Source organism: Protomyctophum parallelum, assembly GCF_964188405.1.
Source record: "Protomyctophum parallelum genome assembly, chromosome: 20".
Classification (NCBI taxonomy): Eukaryota; Metazoa; Chordata; class Actinopteri; order Myctophiformes; family Myctophidae; genus Protomyctophum; species Protomyctophum parallelum.
This window is the reverse complement of record NC_139718.1, coordinates 31,569,341-31,594,810: the sequence shown is the minus strand read 5'-3', so window position 1 is coordinate 31,594,810 and position 25,470 is coordinate 31,569,341. Positions and strand designations below refer to the sequence as shown.

The window sequence follows — 25,470 nt, the reverse complement described above, 5'->3', positions numbered from 1 at the left end:
AATTGTCAATTGCAAATATGAGACATGTGGGACAAGATGACATACATTTTCCCTTCATTGTCAATGGCATTTAAAGTTTGTTGCGGACATTTTGTGGGGACAAAAGCTGTATATAGGAGGGGCTAGCACCCCTCAAAAATGCAAATCACTGGCTTTCTTTAAAACAGGACTGAAAATCCACCTTTCAGCAGGTAGGGAGAGGAAATGATCACTTCTCCCTTAGACAAGTGGATACCCCCCACCTCTTTATAATCCTTTATAACCTACTTTTCCCCTTTTTTGTGATGTTTTGAATTTTGTTGTTATTTTTGTTGTTATTATGAATGGAATACCCAGGAAATGAATGGAAACAAGACAGAAAGGATTCTTTTGGGTGCTATCCTTTTAGGCTAAAGTTGTACTCTGTTTACATTTCTGCCTAATAAAGTATTCAATCAATCAATCAATCAATCAAAACAGATGATTTACTACAGGTCGCATTTACTATGAAATCGTGCATTTCTCGTCAGTTGTTTGGTTGGTCACGCACCCATATATGGTCATGCCTCGTGACATCACGTGATGTCATCAATATTAAGCCCATATATGAAGATCCCTGATGTCATCAATATTGGCCAGCAACTCTACATCTGACCTCAAACCTTAAACCCTTACAGTACGTTTTAACAGCGTACAGACATAGACTGTAAAAAGGTACAGACAGTCGAACTTTCAAAAGTGCATTATTTGTCTATGGGACCCGGGGACTACCCGCAATAGCAGATGAACAGGCGATGGCCCGAAAAGATACAAATAATTCATCTTTTCGGGCGATAACGGGCGATTGGCGAAGTGTCTGCCGATGCTCGCCCGCTGTTAAAACGTACTGTTCGATCTCCATATATGGAGCTGACCGGTTCTGACATTCCAAATGTTGATCTTTCCCCATCCATCCTTCCTCTCTTCCTCTTCCTCTTTTTATTTTAATTTTAATTTTTGAGCCCCTCCTATGCACAGTTTTAATGTTTGTCTTTAGTTCCATGTTTGTTTTGTAAATGCCATTGACAATGAAGGGAAAACTTACGTCATAATGTGTCTCATTACATCATATTGTCTCTTTATTGTTAATGGCGTTTAATGTTTGTGTTGGCTTTACGTCACCATTACATCACCTAATCAACATGAGTTAGACTTTAATATATTAGCGCCCCTCACTTCACACGGGTGTGATTTTTTAAAATGTTATCCCACCATTTTGCAACCCATTTTTTCACCCAGTGTCAATCATCTAATGTAATCCTGGGCGCTACACTTACTCTGCCAACCTAGGGGGGCAGTGGACTGACCTCATGCTTCCTTTTGTGCATGAGGAGTCCAAGCTTTTCACCTGCCAGGGGGAGTTTCGCCGGCCGGACATAGCGCATGGAAGGAACACGTTATTCCGACCAGTTCATTTCCCCTCCATCAGGCCCCCCGGCTGGCCAGGGGGAGGTAGTTTAGAGACCAGGATTACTGCATGTTTTTTGTGAGGGTACCTACCCTAGGGGACATGGGGAGAACATGGATGTCTGCCTTTTGACTGATACCTGTCCATTTAAACTCTAGAAGGGTTCCATTGACAATGAATGGTAGACTGCATATTCCAAATACATAGCCATAAATCAGTCATATCCATAATAATGCCAGACAATATTGTTGGCTCAGAAAACATGAAGAGTCACTTGTACAGCGGACAAGTACATTTTTAATACACTTGTCCGGAAAGATTTATTAGTTGTCCCTGACAACAGGACAAGCCTTAATGTCAAGCCCTGCACCCTTAGATCTCCATATATGGAGCTGACCTGTTCTGACAATTCCATATGTTGATCTCACCTCATCAAACCCTGTACACTCAAGACACGCTCCAAATATGGCCAGTACAGAATTCATTCCATATGTTGATCTGATCCCCATTCCAAAGCGCCAGCGCTCGCCCAGCAGTCTGCTGTCACCCGGCGGATGCGAGCACTCAACCTCGCTTCTCACCCTCAGGCATCTGATGGAACTTTACCGCTCTGCTGGATTGGAATCCTGTAACATATAGGACACGCTCCAGTGACTGGCTCACACTAAAGGTCCCAAATGTAAACACAGAGTTGTGGAAAAACCTTTTGTTTTAGTGCCCCAACCATGTGGATTGACCTACAGATTAAATTAAAGATCTGTTCTCATAACATACTGTCAATTTAAATCTTTGATTGCAGACTTACCCCCAAGTGTCTGCAACTGTTTTTAAACATACGTGCTACATCATGCGATGAGGAAATGTTGCTCTTCTGTTCTGTTTTTGTTTATTGCTTTGAAATGTTGTATTATGTGTATCTCGACGACACTGGTGACCTCAATGTCTTTCGAGAATAAATAAAGGTTTGAATGAATGAATCTTACTGGTTATTGTACTGTCATACTCATATTGTTACATACATATTGTTGTATTTGATCAATTTGAACTTGTAAGGGAATTGTGGAAGGATTAGCCTATATACCTGTCCTTAACATTTTCCTTTTCTTTATTGTTTTGTTTGGTTCAGCTCTTCAGGATCACTTCCCGAAGGTGAAAGTGGTTAAGTAATAGTGGAAATACCATAAGGCCTATACTCCATTTCGAGTGAAAGTATTGCATTCAAAATATAACTGTAACTTAATAATTTGATTAATTAAAAATGTAATGTAAACAAGTCTAGTGCTTATGGTTTTATCTGGTTTTATCCTCTTAGCAGTTTTTGTTTGACCTTCCTTGAACTGTACCCATTCGGCAATCTGCTGAATATTTCCAATCAATCGATCAATCAATCAGTCAGCTCCCCAAAAGACAAACATTTGTAAAATTCCTATACAAACTATTAAACCTTTTAAAAAACAATTGCAAGGGTTCATACAAGGAAAAAGGTTGATGTTTTTTCTTAAAACCAAACAAGGATTTCCTCCAAAATGCACATATCACAACGCGGAACCAGTCTTCAAGGAATCCATCAAAGGGGAACATTTCAGGGGGACATTTCAACCCAGTACAGACACTTCCGTTCCGTTTCCAGCAAGTTCTATGCTCGGTGAGTAAACGGAGGGGCACCGCTAGAGAGCACCCAGCAGCTTCCAGCGACGAGAGACGATCAGGTTTCTAGAAACGTGCACCGCAAGTGGACGGCCACTCGCCGGCAGAATCGTCTCTCTCTTCTCACTTCTTCAGATCTAAGTAAAGACATATCAGACTACACGCCGCCAAACAGATGGCTAAATGGGGAGAAGGGGACCCTCGCTGGATTGTGGAGGAGAGAGCGGATGCCACTAATGTGAACAACTGGCACTGGTGAGAGAGAGAGGATGAGGACAGGAAGAGACCAAAATGACATGATGGGTTCAGCTAAAACTGAGCTTGCTGTTTTAACGAAAGCTTTTTTTCAGTTGGGCTTTGGTTATCTTTACAGTCTTCTAACACCATTATGGGATACTGGTGAAGTGAAACGTTGAATTACATTACATCAAGTTTTATTTGATGGAAAAGGCTACGGCTAGCTCAAGTTAGCTAGCTCGTTGCTAGCAAGTACAGTTAGCAAGTACAGTTATCCTCTGTGATGTCAACGTTGTCACACCACTGCACACTGTGTGGGCCCTGGTGTGTGTAATAAACCTTGTTATCACATTGTCTATAGAGAACAGAGTCAATAGGACGACTTACATTGTGACTTCTTTGTAGCCTAAGATTTAGACTCGTATATGTATTTTATCGATTGATAAAATACATATGAGAACGAGTCTAAATCTTAGACTAACTTATTTGGATATGGTTTGTGCCAGTGTACGTGTATTATTACAAAATGAAAATAATGACACCTATACTTATGAAATATGTGTTAGCAAAGCATTAATCTCTCGAGACAGACTGTTGACTCCATCAACTAATTCAAAGGAAAAGAGGGCGCTGTTTCTCCTTTATTTGCTGATGTGTTCTCAGATTGGCAAAGCATCAAATCAAACCATGGGTGTTTAAATATATATATAGTATCTTCTATATTTGTTTACATATCTGTCTAATATATTTAACAATATTTTTTCACCAGAAGAATTCTCTAATGGACACAATTTCTGATTATCCTAGTTTATTTATTTTTTACTTGACGATTAATTGTCAGTCAAATAATTGAGACATATTTTGAGCTTGTCTGTCGGCTATTTCCATTATTTTTTTAAATGTTTGAAAAATGAAAATATTAGATTTTAAATTAAAATGATTATAACGTAATTTCAATTAGATGATTATGTAATAATTGTGACAGGACTATTAATTGTGCCCTTTGCTTTCTGTGAAGCGCCTGTTGACATTTTTGGTTAAAGGGTTTTACAAATGAATTAGTTTGACTCATCTATTTCATGGGTCTTCACAGGACTGAACGTGACGCGACAAACTGGTCATCTGACAAACTAAAAGCGTTGCTCCTCGGTTTGAGCGTGGAGAACGAGGAAGGGACGTGCGAGGTCACCGAAGTCAGCAAGGTGGAAGGAGAGGCTTCCATCAACAACCGCAAAGGGAAGCTTATCTTCTTCTACGAATGGAACTTGAAAGCCACTTGGACAGGTACAGAGTCATTTTCGTTGTTGAGTCAACAACACCAACATAAAGGCTTAATTAATCTGTCTTAAATACACCCTGTCTCTGGTGCACATTTTCTTCATATAGTTTCATTACATTACTGCTGAATGAATAGAGGAAACAGGAGGTACTTTAGGAAATAAAAGCCATTCATCCAGTGGTGGTTGTAATGGCATGTTTATTACAATATTAAACTTTGAACTACCAGGCCAGCCAAGGGGCTGCTATAACCAGCCTGGCTCAATATCTGCCACCGTAGCAGGGGCAAGTCAAGCCTACGAGCCACAGCCAAAGTTATACTAGCATTGGGAGTCTATGAAAATTCAAAAGTCACTTGTCATTATAGTTCATTGTCCTTGTCATGTCTTTGTATATTCAATCTTTTTATTTATAATAGTGATGTGCCTGAGCTGTTTTTCTTTTCTTTTGTTTGTTATTGTGTTCTTGTTGTGTAATGTCTGTGTCTTTAAAAACCAATAAATATACTTTATTTAAAAAAAAAAGTTATACTAGCATGTGACTTAGGTCAGGGGTTCTCAACATGTGGGCCCCTCGGGGGTCGCCAAATTATTTTGGGGGGTCCCCAAATTATAAAAAAATAAATAATGGCTGGAAAATGGAAATGAAGAGTTTACATATAGTACATGCATACACCTTCCCTAATGATTATATCTGGTTTCAGTATTTATTTATGGTGTATTGTCTATTATTAAGGTTATTGTAGCAGTCAATTTATATTGGGGTGCGGGGCGGGGGTCCCGAGACATTGCCAAAGCATTTCTGGGGGTCCCCGGTCAAAAACGTTAAGAACCCCTGACTTAGGTGACTGACTGACTGGTGATCATTTCCTGCTTTCACACACACTACTTTCCATATTAACAAACAAGGACAAATAGGCCATTATTAATCTGTATGTTTGTTTGTGTCTTTTACCAGGGACATCAACTGCAGGAATCAAATACAAAGGAAGTATTGACGTTCCAAACCTCTCTGATGAGAATGACATGGAAGACCTTGATGTAAGCTTTGCAAACAAACCATTCCATTCAGTATTCGCACTGTCAAGTTATTTACAGAATTAGCTAACAAGCCACTTACATTCTTTAAGCTTTGGTGAAAGATAGGTGATCTGTCTGTAAAACTAGAAAATGAACCACAGCCAAAAGGGTGAGGGTTGGCCTTATATTCCATTCCCACTCTGCTGTTCAGACTAGGGGCATAATCATGATTAGCATGCTTATATTTTCTAGTAAACGGTAGTAGTATCAGAGGTAGCAGCAAAACATTAGTTCAAGTAGTAACATTATTGTTGATTCATATTAATTATAGTGGTGGAATGTTGTGACATTTGTCCAGATTAATATTACGTTAAACAAAGATGAGCCGGAGACACCGCTGACATCACTAATGAAGACAAAGGGAGCTGAGAAAGTACGTGAATCCCTGGGAAGCTACGTCGGCTACCTAAAAACAGGTGAGTTAGTATTTCTCAAAGGGGAACAATCACGCAGTCATAGTGGAATGTAGTTTCACGTCTTAGTTTTTATATATATATATATATATATATATATATATACATACACACACACACACACACACACACACACACAATCTATCAATATATATTGATAGATTTTGTCCCTGCCATTGTCAGACAGCCACTGTCTAACAACCCGGAAATGACAAGTGAAAGTAGTAAAGAGTGTGAATTGACAGACTTGTTAAGTGGTTAACAAAGTTTGTTAATACAAATGAGGATTACTAGTCTGTAATAGAAAATAATTACGACAAAGTCCTTAACCAATAATAAACCATATATAACAACAAACAGTAATGGCCAATATAAGAGGGCGATTCAAAACACCAACACAATATTGTCCCAACAGAGTTCACGCAGGGAATGATTCTGCCCACCGCCAATGGAGTTTCCAAGTCGCAATCTTCACAGTCCAAAGCCAAGGTGGATAGAATGCAGGTTGGTCCTGATTTCTTTTTTTCCCCTGTGGTTAGGCCAATAAGAGTAACAGGCTTCTAGTAGGACAGCTCACAACTTTTTTGTATGCGTGTGTGATATTTTTCGGTTTTGGGTCTTGATTCTGCCACAGACAATTTCCAGAAATGATTATGTTCTATTTCTTTACTTTTATTACTTTTCATAGTAATATGTAGTAATATGAAACACATTTTGGTTCCTTAACATTTATAAAGACATATCCAAATGGTACCAAGTTACAAGTCGTACATAAATTATATAATAAATTAATGTGGTTTCCAAGATTATTCATATCTGAGCTCCAATATTATAATTAATTATAATAACACATTTACTTTGCTTTGTTCTGTTTTAACAGATCAATTCCTCAGGCAGCTCAGCCCCTACAACCAACACTGGTGTTAAGATTCCTACTTGTAAATTCAGCATTAAGGACACCTTCCTGACCTCACCAGGCGAACTCTTCAGGGTTTTCATCAACCAAGAGGTGAGAAGCATGACATCCTCCACCTTTCTTTTACATGTCAATTAAGGTGGTCCTCTTTTTCAGAAGGTTTTTAAAGTGAGTGCAATAGATGATGTAATGCTTCAAATCCTAGATTGCCTGGAAGCAAGTTGTAATGGTTTGATAATTAAATTTAACTGTTACTCTTTTTTATATTACGGGATATTGACTGATCTCCTTTAGACACAACTGATTTAAGTAGAATGACAGGATTAGCTTACTAGACAATAGACAAACAGCAAACAAACTCATGAGAACACAGCGAAGTGGTGATGAAGTAATGTGGCTCTTTATCCAACCAAATGAAATAATAATAATACAGACCGGGTGTAAACGCCCACAAAATCAAATGAATGATCTGAAAGTTATGAATCCGTTTGAACCGAATGTCCGCGATTCGCGCACGCACGCACGCACGCATGTACGCCCGCTAAATAGTTTATTAGATAGGTCTGTAAGAAAAGAGTAATTAAAGTCCGCGTCTCGTGCACGCCCGCACGCTCCTATATTGTTCCTTATCGCTCCGTAAATCCAAACGGCTCCAACGTCCCAGAAAGAGGGAAAACCGAAATGTCACTCCAAAAAGTTATACAAAAAGGAAAAGGGATCCCCAGAAGCGATATAATCCAAACTTAATGATTCCAAATGAAAACAACAACAGTGGATCCTAGCGGGGTGTAAAAGAAATATAAACGGTCTCACCCAGTCTTTTCTGTGTTGCAGTATAGTGCGCTGCAGTGTGGCCTTAGCTATTTTCCACCTACAGTATAGCGTTCGAGCAGAGTCTATTATTTAATAAATAATTAATCAAACTGATCCAGGTCTCTCGTGGACTTCCTGGACGGTTTGTCTCTCTCGTTTGGTTCCTCCCGCGGGCCGGCGACCAACGCCTCTTTTGTCGTGCGTCAGACAGCCTCGGACCCGTCAATCAAAACTATCCCCTCAAATCATAACATAGGCTTTCAAAACACCCCTTAAACAATAACAAAATAAAACATCTTAGGGCCTTACCCTTAAGGGATGGCGTTAATTAAGGACCATTATATATATATGTGACATACACTTTTAAATGCCATAAATAAAATAAATCCTTTTCCTAACATGTGTGGCAGCGCTACATAGAAGTGAGGTGTGTAGGTGTCAAAGCCATGGTGCCCAGACAACAGATGTACCACATATTCTTGTGCACATAGTGATTATTTTGTAGGAAGGTCTCCGTTTATGTGCAGCCTGCTAGGAGCTTCTACAATTTAAAAGCTGTTTATTTTGATATACCTCCCTTACCAAAAGCCTCTGTCCTCTTTTTTTGTGTTGCCCTGTAAAAACCATGTAATCCACTTGTTTTGTTCAAGGTACATTAAAACAGGTTGACTGCTGACAATTTACGGCCGTCTTTTAGGCTAGACTGCCTAAGTTTAAAGTTACCTTTGAACATCCACTGCACCAACCGCTGAGTTGTAACAGTGTAATCGCTTGTTGTAGTGTTGAAAAATATTCCATAGCGGCGATCACAACAACATACCGGGCGCTTAACGGCTTCCTCCTCCGGCAGTTTCCCCATTATAAACAATAGGGAGTCAATTTCCCATAACCCTTTGCACGCTGGAGTGACGGACCTTTTTGCGATGACGTCATCAAAACGCGTCTCATATCCCATTTTGTCTGGTGGATTGCCCGTATGACTCATTTAAAACGTGGATTAAACAATGAAAACATAACTCGGGCAACTCGCGAATCGCAGGGAAAGTGTTCTACAATTATAATTAACTTGAGCAATTTAGAAGTCAAAGTGTTAAATAGGGCTTAACTTCAATTGTGTCCTGAAAAAGATATATATTTTCCTTATGTTGTAGATGATCCAGGCATTCACTCATGCACAAGCAACAGTCAACGCAGAGAAGGGTGGAAAGTTTCGTCTGCTGGATGGAAATGTGCTGGGTGAATTCACAGAGCTGGTGAGAGCTTCTCACCTTACAGACATGTGAATGCAATACATCAGTTTCCCAGAGTTTAATATAAGCCCCGGGCCGGCCTAGTAGTCCGGGCACCTAGGCTGGCTGCTAATCCGTGTTGTGGGTTCGACTCTCGATCCCGATGACCTTTGCTGTGTGTCACTCCCCTTCTCTCTCCCCTCAGCTTACTGTACACTATCAAAGGTATAAAAACATAACGATAGCATAAAAATGTTATTCTATGAAGATGTTAGTGCCCAGAGGTGTGTATTTGCATTGGATTTGTGTTAATATCTTGGCATTCTTTTGGCTGTGTTGTACTGTGGTATTCTGCGGTCTCTTATGATTTACAGTTTTCACTTGTCTTCTGATTTAGGTTTATGAGCAGAAAATAGTCATGAAGTGGAGGTACAACACCTGGCCCTGTGGTAAGTTTGAGTTGAATTAATGTTTACTATGGAGTTGGTTTGTCAATACATGTTAGAAACATACTTCTGCCAATGCACTGGCCTTAGAGCTGGAGCTGGTTCCTGGGCACTGCTCAATGTCTGACCACTAATATTCAGGATGGATCATGTAACGCAGAGGACACATTTCCACACATCAATGGGGTGCAGACGTTTATCAGACATACCAAAAGTCTGACATGCGCAAATCACCCGTTGCTCCCCACATGCATTGTGTCCACGACTTGCGGTGCGTCCGTGTGCGGTTAGGGTTAGTGTTTGGCTAGGGTGTCAGACTAATGACTGCAGGACTCTTGGTATGTCGGAACATATGCCTGCACAATACCTCTATCAATACCTCTTTTAATCTCTTTAAATTTGGAAATATATAGAAAATGTCATGTTTATAGTTTGTCCTGTAATCTCATGCAGGATGGACAGTTTATGAGACATCACACAAACACCAATGTCATTCATATATTTATATACTCTGCACTTCTTAAAACACATTTTTATTCTTCTGCTTTTAATCGCACCTAATGTTTGTTTTGTTTTATTGCACTTTTGTTATTGTGGCATTAATTACTGATGTTTTTGTTATTGTGGTATTAATTGTTGATGTTTTTGTCTCACCCTGTACAGCACTTTGGTCAATTTCCATTGTTTTAAATGTGCTCTATAAATAAAGTTTGATTTCATTTTTGATACTAATTTGCCCTGCCTCCTACAGAACATTATGCGAAAATCACACTGACCTTCTCGGACAGAGGCAATGAGACAGAGCTGAAGGTGGAATGTCGAGGGGTTCCCGAGAGTGAGGAGGAGAGAACGAAACAGGGATGGCAGAGATACTACATCGAAGCCATCAAACAGACGTTTGGGTTCGGAGCGCGACTCTACTGAAGATCATGTATTGTAGTATTCTTTTTGTTTTTAAATCATGTTTTTGTTTCTCTGGCACAAGATCTCTCCCAATTGAAGCTTAAAATTTAGAAAGATGCATTTAAATAGGCAGGAACAGAAAAACAAATGCAACGGTCCACTTATCTGTGTGTATGTAAAAAAGAAAGAAAAAAGGACGTATTTAAATTCTATAACTGATGTGATAACTGATATGTTTATTTGAGTCATTCTGGATCCAGATTTCCATTACCTCCCTCGGTGCTCATGTCTGTTGTTTATAGGAACGTAAATGGACCATGTGCCTTTGGGACACACAGATAGGAAATAAGTAAATTAAAATGACGACTTTATGGAACCACTCATGGAAATTGAGTCCCATGCTATACGTAATTATTACGTATTTAATGATTCCGAGAGGGATGAGATAAAAGTTTTAAATGTTAGTCATTTTTTCTGTTATTTTGAAAATGCAACAAATATATAATTTGTTGCTTTGAAAATGAATGTTTTTTTATTTAAATTTTTTGAGTTGAGCTGTAGTAGGAAAAAAAAACATGAAATGCATGTTCCATTGAAAACTGTACAGTGGGGGGAAATTACTACTGGAATTGAAATATACTAGTGGACTGTCACCTTAGCTAAGCTGTACTGTATTGCCAGCAGTTTATTTTGTACATTATTTTTTTCTGATTTCCTCATACACTTGACAGCCCTAAGCATCTGAGTTAGGAAAACATCTGAACGTATTTTCAGCAGGGTGGCTGAACATAAATGTTTGAACATGTAAATATTTTCAATTTCTTATGCAGTTACCTTGCGTAGCATCTTAAAAAAATGTTTTCTTAATTCGGCTTTGAATTATAAATTCGAGAAAGAAATTTAAAATTTTCTGAATAGGGTTCATCTATTTATTCATTATTTCATTCCTGCGCTTTGTACAGATTTGTTTCCTGTAATAAACCAAACCCTGTATTCACTTGATTGTTTTCATTGGAGCACAACATTACTTCTGTATGTATCAAATATTTCGATTAGAAAATCTTGATTTCGACCATGCAATTAATATAAAACAAAACACAAAACAACCTATTTGCTCCTGCACCTTTTCATCTAAGTTTGCATTGTAGCCTATTATACAATCGTGCCAATAGTCATTTTATTCAAATTGTGTACAAAACCTCAACCTGACAGCACACTTTAATGACATAATTGTAATGAATGATACACTACAGCATTAAAAATCTGTGAAATATTTCAGATAAACTTTATTTATCTGATAGCACCTTTCATGACAAATGCATCGCAAAGTGCTTTACAAGGAACAAACAAAGAAAATATATACATATCAGTAAAACAAACGGAATAACGTTGAGGCAATTAAACAATTGCAAAGGGCATAGAACTGGCAGCAAATCAAGCAGTGCAATATGACAATAGCAATAGGTGAGTACATGAATAAGAACACTCAATTAAAAGCAATAGTGAAAAGGTGAGTCTTGAACTGTGCTTTAAAAATGTCTACCGAGGGAGCCTGTCCGAGCTGTAGTGGGAGTTTAAACTTCCGGGCCGTAAAAGCAGAAGGCTGTCTCGCCATGTTTCTTGGTCACCATCTTTTTAGGCACCTCGAGCAGGCAAGCACTTGAGGACCTAAGAGGGCGGCCTGAGATATAACTAGGCAGGTAGTCGTGATGGGGGTCCGTGGGTCAATACACGCAGGGAATAATTATGGTATACCGTCTGAAAAAACAGACTACAGCACTGCCCCATACCTCCACAGAATAAAGAAGATACAGCAAAACCAGTTAATAGTCTGTACAATCTTAGAGCTTGTACAAGCTTTATCTAGAATGAGCTTACATGTGTAATATCCGGTTTCAAGTTGTTTTTTTGGTCTAACTCTATATAACACTAAGTATTTTACCTTCATATACTTTCTATATTTACATTGTGTCATCATGGTTTGTGTATTCATGTGATTTAGAATCAACACTTGAAAGGAACATGCTGATTATTTTCTACAATGTTTTATTTATACAATCTACAGCACAATTCAAATGCAAAGTTTCTTCTAAAAACATCCATTTAGTTAGTGCTTTAAAAAGATATACATGAATGCATTCACTACAAAAGGCTACTATTAAACATTTCTCTTTTTTACAGGAAAAGGTACGACCCATGTATACAGGACTAGAAAGTATTCAAAAGGGTGTAAATTACTTTGAGGTCTTTTAAGTATGGTCAAACAAATGAAGCCATTGTTTCAGTTTATACATTCACCACTGAGGCCATATGCTGAAAGTACTGAATTCAGCATGAGTAATATATACTAATATTACTTATAAGCGGTGTCTAGTAAGTAAAACTGACATAATATGGCATTCTGTCATTTCAATGTGTAAAGAATAAAGATTGAAATATATTATACATTTTACCAGCTGTACATTTGCTGTGTGAATGCAGGGTGTTATTTTTGAATGGATTTGTCAATGCATATCTACACACAATATCAAGGCAAACATGTATCCAGTATGTGAGCTGCATCTCGTCAATGTCAATCTGTGGATACTTAGAACAAATTTATATTCTAATAATACTCAATATCATAAGTGTTCTCTTCTGGTCTTCAAAAGAAAAAAGCGTTAACAAATAATACTGCCCCATACAACTCCAAAACAAAAAAATTATATTATTATTATATATTATTTTGTGTAATACAGAAAACAGACATTTTAAAAAGTCAATACTTTTTTATGTTACACAATGTACTTCACTATAATAAATGTTACCATAATTGAACAATTTCAATTCATTAACTACGGTATTCACCTCACCCTGGCATGCAATAGAATCACTTATGAAAAACAAAGAATTTGCATATTTCAAAACACCTATCCACTTTTGAGAAAGAATAATTTGCAATGCATCATTTAATATCTCACAAATAGATGTTTCCAAGCTCAGCAATGTTAACAATTGCTGGACAAAGTTGGGCTGGAAACTACTTAATTTAACCTATGAACCCAATCATCCCTATTCTGGCGGAGAACATTCTGTGAAAATAGCAATTCTACAAGTTTGCGATGCGTCACTATTTTCGGTGAAGGAAAAACGGGAGGGGACCAAGTACAGACCACTGGGGGACCCCAGTCAACTAGGGTTAAAGTGGTTCAATGTTTCTCCAGTCATGAGAAGGCACCTTTGTGCCCAAAATGACATCTCTTTCTGGAATGAGACTCTTAAAACAAGACAAAACTAATAAAGAATGTGAATAAATTAATGAGATCATGTCGGAAGTTGTTACAGTAGCCGTTTTCTGTGGCTTTGCAAGCACAGTCACAAGCAGATGTAGAGCTCTGACTCCATGTCCTGCAAAAGACAAAGCGACACGTCAGGAAATGACTGTGTACTGTATGTGCGTTGCATATAGGAGCTGCCTCCATGCAGCTGCAGTTGTATTTTCAGCTACACTGATTTATTATTGATTCATTTATTTGAATCAATAATAAACCAGTGGAGATTAGTTTCTTTGTGTTGCGCACTCTATTTTTTCTTCCTGTATTGCCGTTTGTCCAGCACCTGGGCTAGAGTGTACTGTATGTGCATGCACTATCACCTAAAATCAAAGTGATAATGGATCACATACACTGGAGCTTGCATCGTTGTCCAGTGAGCTGAGGCTGGGTTTAGATGCCTTTTCTCCCACTTCTATCTGATTTTTGACACAAAGTTCCGGCCGTTTTGTCCTATGGAGGAAAATATTATTGTAAAGCATTAACCAATTAAACAAGTGTGTTTTTTAGAACCACTGATCTATTCCTATCCCACAGTTACCCTTATTCCATTCTCTTACTTTATCCAACTTAACTCATATACAGTACTGATAGACAGACACATGATGACATGATTATATGGGCACATTTCCTAATAATGAGTCAATCAGGCAAGCTGGTACACTTACTTACCCTTAAGCTTCTTGAGATTCTAACACCCTTGTCTGTGGAATTTCTTTACCTCAGACTTCCCAGCCAACATTGACATACTTTAAGTTTCACGGAACAATGCACAAAAGTTTAGTGCACTGAAAATACAAAATGTATGCATGTATGTATTTGGTTTGGTGTATGTATGTATGTATGTATGTATGTATGCAATGACTCAATATCACAATACAAGATGTTGAAACTATAGACATGTACATTGCAATTATTTTCAAAAACATTCAGTGAGATAAATTCATTCCATCTCTACCTGTACAAGGACCACATGCTCATGGTTCTAGCATCTTCTTGGGTCAGAGATGAAGCGTGCTCTGCCAGCTCCTCCAGGAAGTGGAATAGATTCTCTGAGTCTATGCACTGCTTTCTACGGAGGAAGGAGGATGAGGAAGATAATGGGGTGGAAGTGTAAAAGTGGCGATATTTTACATAAAACACGTTTTCTGCCAGATGGTTACAAACACAGTAGTACAGGCACAGTGCTACAACAAGTTTAAATGCCAACATGGTCAGTCTGCTAACCGTGCATGGATAGGACCAATCTATTGCTGTGTACTGTATTTGGAATACATGAAATGTATGTATGATCACAGACATTCTAGGGCTATTACTGATATTGGAAAGGTGATTATTTGGAAAGCCAGACAATATTGTTGGCTGCTAAGAGCGTCACAGAAAAAGTGAAACCAAGAGTCACTTAGAAGTAAAATATTGATGCACTTGTCCGGAAAGATTTATTACTTGTCCCGGACAAGCCTTAATGTCAAGCCCTGTATATGTATGATGTTGATGGTGCAAAGACTGGTAAGACCAGATAAACTAGAGATGCACAGATATATAATATATCTAGAGATACACATATAATATATCTGTGTCACATAATGACACAGATATGGGATTTGTGATTAGTTCTCCAGGGAGAATTGATTATCTATCTGCATCATTATTATAGCTATGATACAGTAAGTTATGAAGCAAGGTATAAGTGAAACAGTACAGTACTTACATAAGAGCAATTGATAATAAATACAGTAAGTTAAGAAGCAAGGTATAAGTGAAACAGTACAGTACTACTTACATAAGAGCAATTGATAAAACAGCGCTACGCTTGGACTGGGTCATCATCATGCGGGTCTTGGTCAGTAGGGATTTGATAAACATCTCCAGAGCCTTGGCTGATTTCACTTGCTTAGCACATAACGCTTAACACCAGTCAAACTACAAATATCCCCTTCTCCCCGTCCTCTGCCATTTGACTTGCAAGTTGCAGGTCCATGGTTACATTTACACATAGTTTAGTTAGATAACTCTAGGATTTTAGCAAGTCATGAACCAAAGTTTCCAAACGTTTCCCAAACTTTGAACTATGAACGATCGTTCATATTGGGCTCAACAGTAAAAGGATACATATCATCACAGGAACCGCCTGGGCAACCCTACCCACTTCAGTGTTCTTCTGCATGATCTTTTTGATGCGTTTCTGTGTGTACACACACACACACACACACACACACACACACACACACACACACACACTGTTGCACTCTCTGGTAAGCAAACCAATGCCACATAAACCAAGGCATGCCGTATACTCACTCACTGGTGCAAAACGCACGTTGTATCTTCGTTTCCCTCCAACCATGTTTGAAGTAGGCTAAAAGTTGTTTTAACCTTACATTGTTGCCAATTTTGGTATTGTTTTTCTGACGAAACGTCGAGTCGGGATCCATATTTGTTTACCTTTGACAGGAAGTCAACTGAATGATGGCTGGAACTGGAAGCAAACACGCACCGCGGGTCACGCCCCCGTGACCCCTACCCTACACCTCTAAGGTGCGTAATCTATGTTGCAAGAAATCTTATTCAGAAGAAATAGGAACTTAATTAAACATAGCCATATCGAGGGTTGCCACCTTTGAGATCTTGAAATAAGGGACACTCTTTACGCCTGCCGCGGCGCAGGCGTGTGCGGTAAGGCCGGCAATAAGATGAAGCAATATGTTGAAGCAATACGTTGAAGCAATAAGTTGAAGCAATACGTTGAAGCAATACGTTGAAGCAATACGTCGAAGCAATAAGTCGAAGCAATAAGTTGAAGTTTCCCTTCAACTTATTGTTTATGTTTATGGTATGCTATCCACAACTTTTGAAGTAGAATTTTGTTTTCCAAATGAGCATAACAGCAGCCCATTATAAAATATATGCCAGCGACCCCCATAAGAGAAGATTTTTACACAGTGATTCTCAACCCATTTAATTTCAAGTACCAGTTTGACATGCATTAGTATACAGACCCCCATTTAATGGCATTTCTATCTCTGGGACCCCGAATTCATATTGTAAAATCAATGTTAATTTAACTCTGATGGTCCATTTGCTTCCATTTGTACACTCAGAGTTACAGACCCATAAGGGTCCATTTGGTTCCAAACTATAATTTAGCTGGGGACCCCCTGGAACTCCCTCAAGGACCCCTGGGGGTCCCCGGACCTCACTTTGGGAACCACTGGTTTAGGCTACTTTAGGTAGTGTGTGCCTCCCACTAGAACAATTGTGCTGACTTTAATATTTCCTGTGTTTTGTTTTGTTCGTTATTGTTAAATTCAGTGTTGACGTGTAGGGGCTATTTAGGAAAATAAGGAACAAACTGCGTTCCTTATTGGTTCAATAAGGGACGCATCATTTAATTCTCAAATAAGGGACGATTCTGTATTTTAAGGGACGGGTGGCAACCCTAGCCATATCCTAAACAAATTAATGTAAAATGTATAACAATGGGGCGGCGGTGGCTCAGGGATAGAGTGGCTGGATGGCAACCAGCCAACCACAAGGTTGACATCTCGAACCCGGGCTCTCCCAGCTAGAGTCCCTCGAAGTGTCCCTGAGCAAGACCCTGAACCCCCAATTAGTCTAGTAGCCAGCCCATGCCCATAGAGCCCCATTGTGAACCCGGACATGTTGAGTACACCAACGTTTTATGTTAGAAATGTTTAGTATGGGTCCCGACTCCCCAGCACTCCCCAGCATGTAGAAACTGCCGGATGCTAACTTGCATATGTTGGGCAATTTTCATAATTGGCATAATATGTGACCATACCATTAACAACCTATAGGCAAAATATTCAAAATTTCATCATGCTTTATGTAGCATGTGACATGTCAAACTAGGGGCTTTTCATAATGCTGAATCCATTCCAAGCATTAGTTTTGCAAAAAAAACACTCATTGGGCTAAAAACGGCCATGCCCACTTGCCCTATTGTGCTGACACATTTGTGATGACGGCAAGGGCCGTTTTTAGCCCAATGAGTGATTTTTTACCATTTTTGTCACATGCTACATAAAGCATGCATTTGAATATTTTGCCTTCAATAGGTTGTTAATGGTATGGTCACATATTATGCCAATTACGAAAATTGCTCAACATATGCAAGTTAGCATCCAGCAGTTTCTACATGCTGGGGACCCATACTAAACATTTCTAACATAAAACGTTGGTGTACTCAACATGTCCAGGTTCACATTCTGGCTACCAGACTAAATTGCTCATGATGCGCTATATAAATGCACCATTTACTTTTTTAATACATTTAATAAATGTCAAAACATTAATAATTAACTCAATTATACAGCTTTAAATTACGTAGGCCCATTGTATATTCTTCTGACTTGTCCCATAAAGCTTTCATCACCATCATTTAATTTGCTAAATAATATTGACAGAAATTCCTTCCCGAAGAGGAACTAAACCTTGTATCAAAACATAATTAATAATTAACTCCAGTGATGCTTTATAGATTACACTTGTGCCCATTGTATATTCTGCTGACTTGGCGTCACAGAATTATAAAGGTCAGGTGCATTAATATTTAATAAGAAGGCCATAAAATTCTCCCAATAAAGTAGCCTATCCCTGCAGCAGGACAGCATTTGATTTCAAACCTCAAGCCATGTTGCTCCATTTTCTATTTGCAGTCTGGACCACATGTCAAGCATATGGTAAGTGTTGTGTTACCTATGTGGAAATGACACTGAAAGTGTGTGTGCTTGTGTGTGTGTGTGTGTGTGTGTGTGTGTGTGTGTGTGTGTGTGTGTGTGTGTGTGTGTGTGTGTGTGTGTGTGTGTGTGTGTGTGTGTGTGTGTGTGTGTGTGTGTGTGTGTGTGTTAGAGAGAGAGAGAACAGAGAAAGTATGTAGAGTGGTATGTATATCTCGGATGTTTTGCAGTGTCCTATTGCACTATACAATTTATGAGATAGTGTGTTTCTTTTCCTCTGTCAGTGTGTTGTGAAACTCTATGTTGTTTGGTATATTGCTGTACCATGTTCTTTACCAATATATTATATTATATGTTATTGTTAACTTATGTATACTTACTTGTATACTGCGAGTATAGCAATTCTATTTTGGAAAATATTCTTTGAATAACTGTCTGTGGTCAAATGACAAGAAAACGGAATACTATCTTTCCTCCTGTCCTTCAGGTTATACTTCCACAGCTGCTCTCAATCAAGGGAATATCAAACAGGTATATACTTTCTAAAACCTTAACTCACACACACATTTATATCTTGAACAGATTATCTTGGACAAATGCAAGCATTGCATGGGTATTTACAGGCCAACATCTTAAGCTGTATTTTCTCCTGGTTTCTTATCAATTTACCCAATATTATCTGCTGTACATGATAATTCACAGTAAATATTAATAACATGTGACTCGTGAGTCGTGAGTAACATCTGATGAATTGAGTACACTGGACCACAATGGAAACATGCCCCCTGGCGCTTTTTGTATTAACCATTTGACTGTACTACTACAATAATTATTCAATCAAACAATCAAATTGTCTGGGTGCAGCCCCTTTGACTTTCTTATTATTTGCTATTCCTGTTGATTCCCAAACCTGGTCTGCAGAGACCTGTAGTAATTTCTTGCCAGCCAAGTATTTAATTTGACTCACTTGATGGTGCAGGTCCTTGATTTGCCACCTAGAATAGTAACTAAGGACACGTACTGTGTGAACACAAATAACCTCCTTGTAGGATAATAAAGAGAACCAAAATAAATACAGTAGTTAAATGATTGAATGTGATAAACAAACTGTTTGTTTCTTATAGGAGAGTTTTGAGAGAGAGTGGTCTCAGAGAGTTTTGCACCCTCCTTTCAGCTGTCCAGATATGACTCCATCCCCTACTGTCCCCACCTCAGGTGACTTGTCTCTATTGTGTGTAGTCTATTGTCTATATCTTATTTAATTGTAACTTCAGATACTACAATAGTTATTTAGCCTTTCTTGCCATTGACAGACACTATAAAGTGATTCAGATTCAGCTTTTTTAAGTATAATGACACCATGCCCTCTGTTCTAGTTGAGTTTGTGAAAGCTGCAGACATTAAAGTCATAGCTGCCATGGGAGACTCATTGACTGTAAGTGAAACTGGGTTTATCTTATTCTATATTGTGTATATTATATAATTTATCTCAATTGGTGTAGTGTTTGTTTACTGTGCTGTAACCGAACCATGCTCTACCCAGAGTCGCCCCACTGTAGTTGTGAAAGTATTGTATTATATACAGTAGGAGCAAAGTGCTAGCACCAACAAAAAAAAGTATATACCTGTCTACCTGCATACATAACAATATATGATAGTAAACAATATAAATAAATACACTATAACAAAATCCATTGTGATCAATGCCACAGCCCTGGTTATTCATGCTGTCCTATGTGATTTTGTTGCAGACAGCTATTGCTGCCAATGGCTCTACAATTTTGGCAGTTCCTTTTGAATTTCGTCAAGTGTCCTGGAGGTAATCAGAACGGCTCCTCTAAGATCTCCTCTAGCCCCCCCCCTTCAATTACTGAAAATGTTATGTTTTAATTTTACATCTCAATTTTCTTTTGAAAGGGTATATGTTCATGTTAACCATAAAAAAAAATTAAGCTAATTAAGTCTGAGCATTACATTCTTCTTAGAATTCTAAGGCTGAAAACCAAGCAGTTATTGGAGGCACAGGAGAGAAAGTTTTTTACAAAATGTAGTAGTATTTCGCATACAGAATTGATTCCATACAATCACCACCAGCCACCAGGCATAATCCACTATTTCAACGGATAATACGTTAACCTTAATGATACAGTAACTTTAGCCAGCTTGGTCTAAACATAAGTAAATTGAATAAACATAATGTTTCGTGCGTGCATGCGTGCGTGCGTGCGTGTGAGTATATATTGAGCATACGGGTACCCTTTATACTGTATTAATATTGTTGATATTATCTTTAATGCAGTATTGGAGGTCATGGAACTTACCAAGATGTTATTACCCTGGCCAGTAAGTAGCCTAACTACTTAATGTACAGTAAAATTATACACTGAGTACTGTGAGTAGTACTGTGTGCAAATTATTGATATTCAATACTACTTGATATACTATTGATGTACTACTACACTGTACTTTAAGTATGTATGTGTGTAAATGCTTGTAGTAATTCTTGTACCATTTCACTATTAAGAAAGTATTATTTCTATTAATTTCTGAGCTATATGCCTACTACGAAAGTACGGTCTAGCCATCACTAACTAGCCCTCCACATCCTCCTATCTAGCATCAGGGTCTTCAGCTCTGCAGTGTTGTTAGCTCCGTTGACACGCTGCAGTGCATAGGTACTGTAACTGGTGCACTTCTTTCCTTTCCGGGCTTTGTCCTGAGTTGGCTCCAAGGGGCCAGCTAGGCACTCCAATGTTGAAGCGCTGGGCCCTAGTGGTAAGAGGAAAAACCCGTGCAGCTGAGCTTTAACATTGAGTGCTCGGTTGCACTTCCGCATTTGACCAATTTTGGAGGTCAAATGCGGAAATGCGCCCAAAAAGGCAGAAATAGGCGGTCCCTCCGGCGGCTTCAAAACGCCACTGAGCAACTTCCACTGACATGAATAGCGGAGGGGGCGGAGCTTCGCGCCAGTTCAGTCTCTAACCTTTTACTACTCTATGGTTGGCTCCCACTGTGTCAGTTAGCTTGCCACTATAGTTCCGGGTGCTACTATACTAATAGGCTACTATACTATACTATACTATACTATACTATACTATACTATACTATACTATACTATACTATACTATACTATACTATACTATACTATACTATACTATACTATACTATACTATAGTATCGGGTCGTGGCCTGATGAAGATCCACAGGATCTTTTTGTACCTTATATGGTGTGCAGGCTCCATCCATCTATTGAATTATGTAGGTCCGACAACATTGTAATTTATCAATCCATCACCTACTGTGTACTTTAATCATGCTGTAGCCACCCTTCTCATGATTTGCTTTAATATGAAAACATGTTGGTTTTCTGTTAATGTATTCACAGATATTTTAAAACTGTTCAATCCCAAAATATTGGGTCCAGCTCCGAAGGTGACCCTCCATGGTCATCCAACTACGATCAATGACACAGGCTTCAACTTTGCTGTCACTGGACACAACACTCTGTAAGACTCCTGGCAATTCAATTTCATGTCATGTCATGTCTCATAAATTCATGAAATTAGATTACTCATTATTCATTGTACACAAATCTGGTCACAAGAAGATTGTGTCAGCTAATGTTTATTATAATGTATAGCAATAAGAGCGGGTGCTCTTTCTTTGTGACTGTGAACAAGTTTTATTTTTTACTATAGTTTTACTATAGGATTTTCTGACCATGGCCAACTCTATTCCATTCTGTTCTATTCTATTTTTCTATTGATAGAGGTGATGTAAAACAGTAGGACATGCTGAAGCTGAAACCCCTTTTTAATGCACACACCCTATATTAGTTACACCCTGTATACGGTAGTTGAAACTATAGCCACATTTTCCAGGTAAAAGGCAACGTGAGAGAAATAGGTGAGTGCATTCTAAGTGCATGATCTACATACAGTACCACTGACCTGTTTGACTTTATAACATGTATTGCAGTATTATCAGTTTGTCAGAGGTTCAAAGATCAAAATAATGATAGTTATGTTTATTTGATAATGTTATGATAATGATTTATTATTGATGCCCCTTTCATTGGTGACTCATGTATTCTATCTGCTTCTTTGCGCGTGTGTACCTGCGTGTCTATCTGTCTGTGTCTTTATGTTTCACAGAAATGTCACAGATCAGATAAGGCACATGATAGACACATTCAAATCCTATCATGTACGTATAGTTCCTTGAGATATTATACATTCATATTCTTTAGAATTGAGACACCTTCATGTAGTTTTAAAGACAAACTAAGCTCTGTCCATTCCAGGGTCTAAACTTCAAAGAGGACTGGAAGCTGGTGACTATTCTTATTGGCATGAATGACATTTGTGATTATTGTAAAGACAATGTAAGGAGACATTTTCTATGAAAATGTATTGTTTAAATTAATATTCAGTTGATGTATCTAACTGTGTAGTTCACTGTTAATATTGCCCAACTTTTTACAGAATAACACTCCGTTTGCCCCACAGACCCTTTTCTCCCCTGACAACTTTATCCACCACATGACAGTAGCTCTGGAAATGATGATGGATGAGGTAAGATTTTGTTCTCTATCATAATTTAATCAAGTTCAAATCTACCCCATTTATTACCTCCAATAAAATCTTCGTAACTCATTTCACGGTTAGATCTAATCAATCACAGCTCAAAATGTAAGTAGGATTTTAACGTTCTGTATGTCCACTCAAAGATCTGAACTGTCTGTTATTTACAAAATGATGACTGGAGCTGAACTGGAGCTGACTATATTGAACATGAGTTCGTCATTGATCCCCCAGTGTAAATAAATGTGCAGAGCTTTGTAGAGTAACTCTAGAACTGTATTGTCCAAAGTAAATTCAGTGCCACAAATATCAACAAAGGAACTTAATCTTGATAACCAATCACTTGTTTGTGTTCCAGATCCCCAGAATGATTGTAAATGTGGTGCAGATTTTTCCTATGGAGCCACTGAGAGAAGTGCGAAAACCGAGGCCTAGTTGTCTGTTAAATAAGTGGGTTCCAGGCTAATGTTACTGCAATGCACGTGTCTGAAAGGGCTAATTGCCTCATATAGCAGTTTGGTTTTTATGTCCACATTACAACCAAATACTGAAAAGAAATACTTGATAATCTACTTGTAGGAGTTTCTGCTCCTGTCTGACTGTACCTCTCGAGGACTCTCCAGAACTGAATAAGCTGATAGAGATGAATGTCATTTTCCAGGTGAGTGTGTGCATGCGTGCGTGCGTGCGTGCGTGCATGTTCTTATCTTATTGTTTGACATAGAAGAGCTTACAGTAAGAAACAACATCACTGAAGTATTTATTCAGCAAGAGAGGGACACTTGGATCTTTAATTTATAATAACAGAAAAATGCACACATATTCACACAAATTGACACACTGACTAACACTGACTCTATCTCTCTCTTTAATTATAAATGAAAGAACATCTCAGATCGCCTTGTGTGCCGTTTCTCTGCTGACTACCTGCTGTCCCCTGCCTTTCACCAGCAAAATCCAATGTGTTAGTTTAACTCGGAGAGTGTAAAGAAATATCTATATAGGTCTATTTTTATATTTTGTTGTGTTCACACTCCTTTGCATGGAGCATCCGTTTGCCTTGGACATCACTTTTCTATGTCTTCTCTTTCACAGAAAAGACTGGAGATACTACTGCATAGTGATCGTTTCTTTAGGGAGGACTTTGCTGTGGTCCTGCAGCCCTATTTAACACACGCAAATCCAGCCAGATACGCTGTAAGATATATTGTGAACACACATGCATTAGATGATATAGCACACAAATGTCTGTCCGTCCGTCCGTGCGTGCGTGCGTGCGTGTGTATGTATGTATGTATGTATGTACTGTATGTATGTACGTACGTATGTATAGTATGTATGTATGTATGTATGTATGTACGTATGTATGTCTTGTAGTTGTGTGTAGTTTCCTGTTCTTACAGTATATCTATGTATCCACCCTGTGTCCTATCCTATACTTGTCCATGTTGTTATTACAGTACATTGTACCAATGTACCATGTTGCGACAGAACATACTGCTAAACTTGTTTCTGTTTCATTGACAAATATCACTGAGACAAGGGAATTTGTTGTTAAATTGCTAATAAAGTGATTCTAATTGTCCTTTATCTTCCTATCTCTAGAATGGAAGCATTGACTTGAGCTTCTTCACAGATGATTGCTTTCACTTCACTATAAAGGGACACGAGGAACTGGCTAAAGGACTCTGGAACAACATGGTGATTAAAAAAGAAAATGTGTAAAAAAGCAGGGATTGTTAATTTACTGATGGATCATGCAACTGAATAGAACATGCAACATTCAGCTGTTGCCAGAAGGGCTTTATTTATTAATTCTACTATCCTATATGTATTGTTGTCTTTCTGACACCTACTGTACTGGATAACTCATCAACTCATTCCTTAGTTCCAGCCAGCAGGAGAGAAGGACATGATTGATACTTTCGCAGATCCCATCAAACTAATTTGCCCACCAAAGGTAAGCCTATAAATATTAATGATCTGTTACAATACATAAAACTTGCACTACAGTATAGTACTTTTATATACACAAAAACACACTTTACCCTATTCCTCGGTATGAATGAGTGATTTTGTTTGGTTATTGTCTTGTCTAATTTATATTTGCTTTGTTCTGACACCGATTTTAACTTGGTTATGCTCTGTTATTTTTGTTTTTTGTTTAGTTTCTGGTGCTTGTTTTCATTTGTTTGTTAAAAAAATGATTGGGCATTGAATTGCATTAAAATTACCTGTATTTAGCTACATTCATGTATAATTAATTGCATTTACCTTAACTGGATGTATCTTATCTTCTTCTGTTTTGTCATAGGATCACCCTTATATCTATACCAGACCAGCTACTACTACTACCTCTGCTGGACCACAGCTGACCATTCACTCTATGCCCATGTTAACCTTATTGCTACTTCTATTTTCATTAATGCTGATGACTACATTTAAATTGTAGACTTTCAGTTGATATTGAAAGCAGGTAACTAGTAACT

The 25,470-nt window shown here is 38.3% G+C and overlaps 3 protein-coding genes across 4 annotated transcripts; 2 read left to right on the top strand and 1 right to left on the bottom strand.

Moving 5' to 3' along the window:
* The first annotated feature begins 3,060 nt into the window (after positions 1 to 3,060).
* Positions 3,061 to 11,370, top strand: LOC310877373 (activator of 90 kDa heat shock protein ATPase homolog 1-like). Its single transcript, XM_083791201.1, has 9 exons — positions 3,061 to 3,328; positions 4,404 to 4,594; positions 5,546 to 5,628; positions 5,966 to 6,083; positions 6,496 to 6,584; positions 6,961 to 7,089; positions 8,961 to 9,062; positions 9,436 to 9,487; positions 10,236 to 11,370. The coding sequence occupies exons 1-9, from the start codon at positions 3,249 to 3,251 to the stop codon at positions 10,406 to 10,408; spliced, it is 1,017 nt and encodes a 338-aa protein (XP_083647327.1). The 5' UTR covers positions 3,061 to 3,248; the 3' UTR covers positions 10,409 to 11,370.
* Positions 11,371 to 12,187: 817 nt separating this feature from the next.
* On the bottom strand, positions 12,188 to 16,140 carry LOC310877899 (dr1-associated corepressor). Of its 2 annotated transcripts, none has more exons than XM_083791896.1 (6): positions 16,000 to 16,140; positions 15,811 to 15,883; positions 15,482 to 15,578; positions 14,657 to 14,770; positions 14,052 to 14,151; positions 12,188 to 13,774 (listed from the first exon to the last, which is right to left on the bottom strand). In XM_083791896.1, exons 2-6 carry the CDS (start codon positions 15,863 to 15,865, stop codon positions 13,742 to 13,744), a joined length of 399 nt encoding a protein of 132 aa, XP_083648022.1. In that variant the 5' UTR covers positions 15,866 to 15,883; positions 16,000 to 16,140; the 3' UTR covers positions 12,188 to 13,741. The 2 variants fall into 2 exon arrangements, with proteins under 2 accessions (XP_083648022.1, XP_083648021.1); XM_083791895.1 differs by having other exon boundaries at positions 16,004 to 16,138.
* Positions 16,141 to 18,554: 2,414 nt separating this feature from the next.
* LOC310877733 (phospholipase B1, membrane-associated) lies at positions 18,555 to 25,433 on the top strand (the record flags this gene model as incomplete). Its single annotated transcript, XM_083791682.1, has 16 exons — positions 18,555 to 18,602; positions 18,886 to 18,929; positions 19,523 to 19,613; positions 19,775 to 19,833; positions 20,150 to 20,217; positions 20,698 to 20,741; positions 21,784 to 21,904; positions 22,553 to 22,604; positions 22,702 to 22,782; positions 22,907 to 22,972; positions 23,340 to 23,431; positions 23,561 to 23,642; positions 24,077 to 24,178; positions 24,587 to 24,682; positions 24,870 to 24,941; positions 25,296 to 25,433. The coding sequence occupies exons 3-16, from the start codon at positions 19,583 to 19,585 to the stop codon at positions 25,431 to 25,433; spliced, it is 1,104 nt and encodes a 367-aa protein (XP_083647808.1). The 5' UTR covers positions 18,555 to 18,602; positions 18,886 to 18,929; positions 19,523 to 19,582.
* Positions 25,434 to 25,470: the final 37 nt, after the last annotated feature.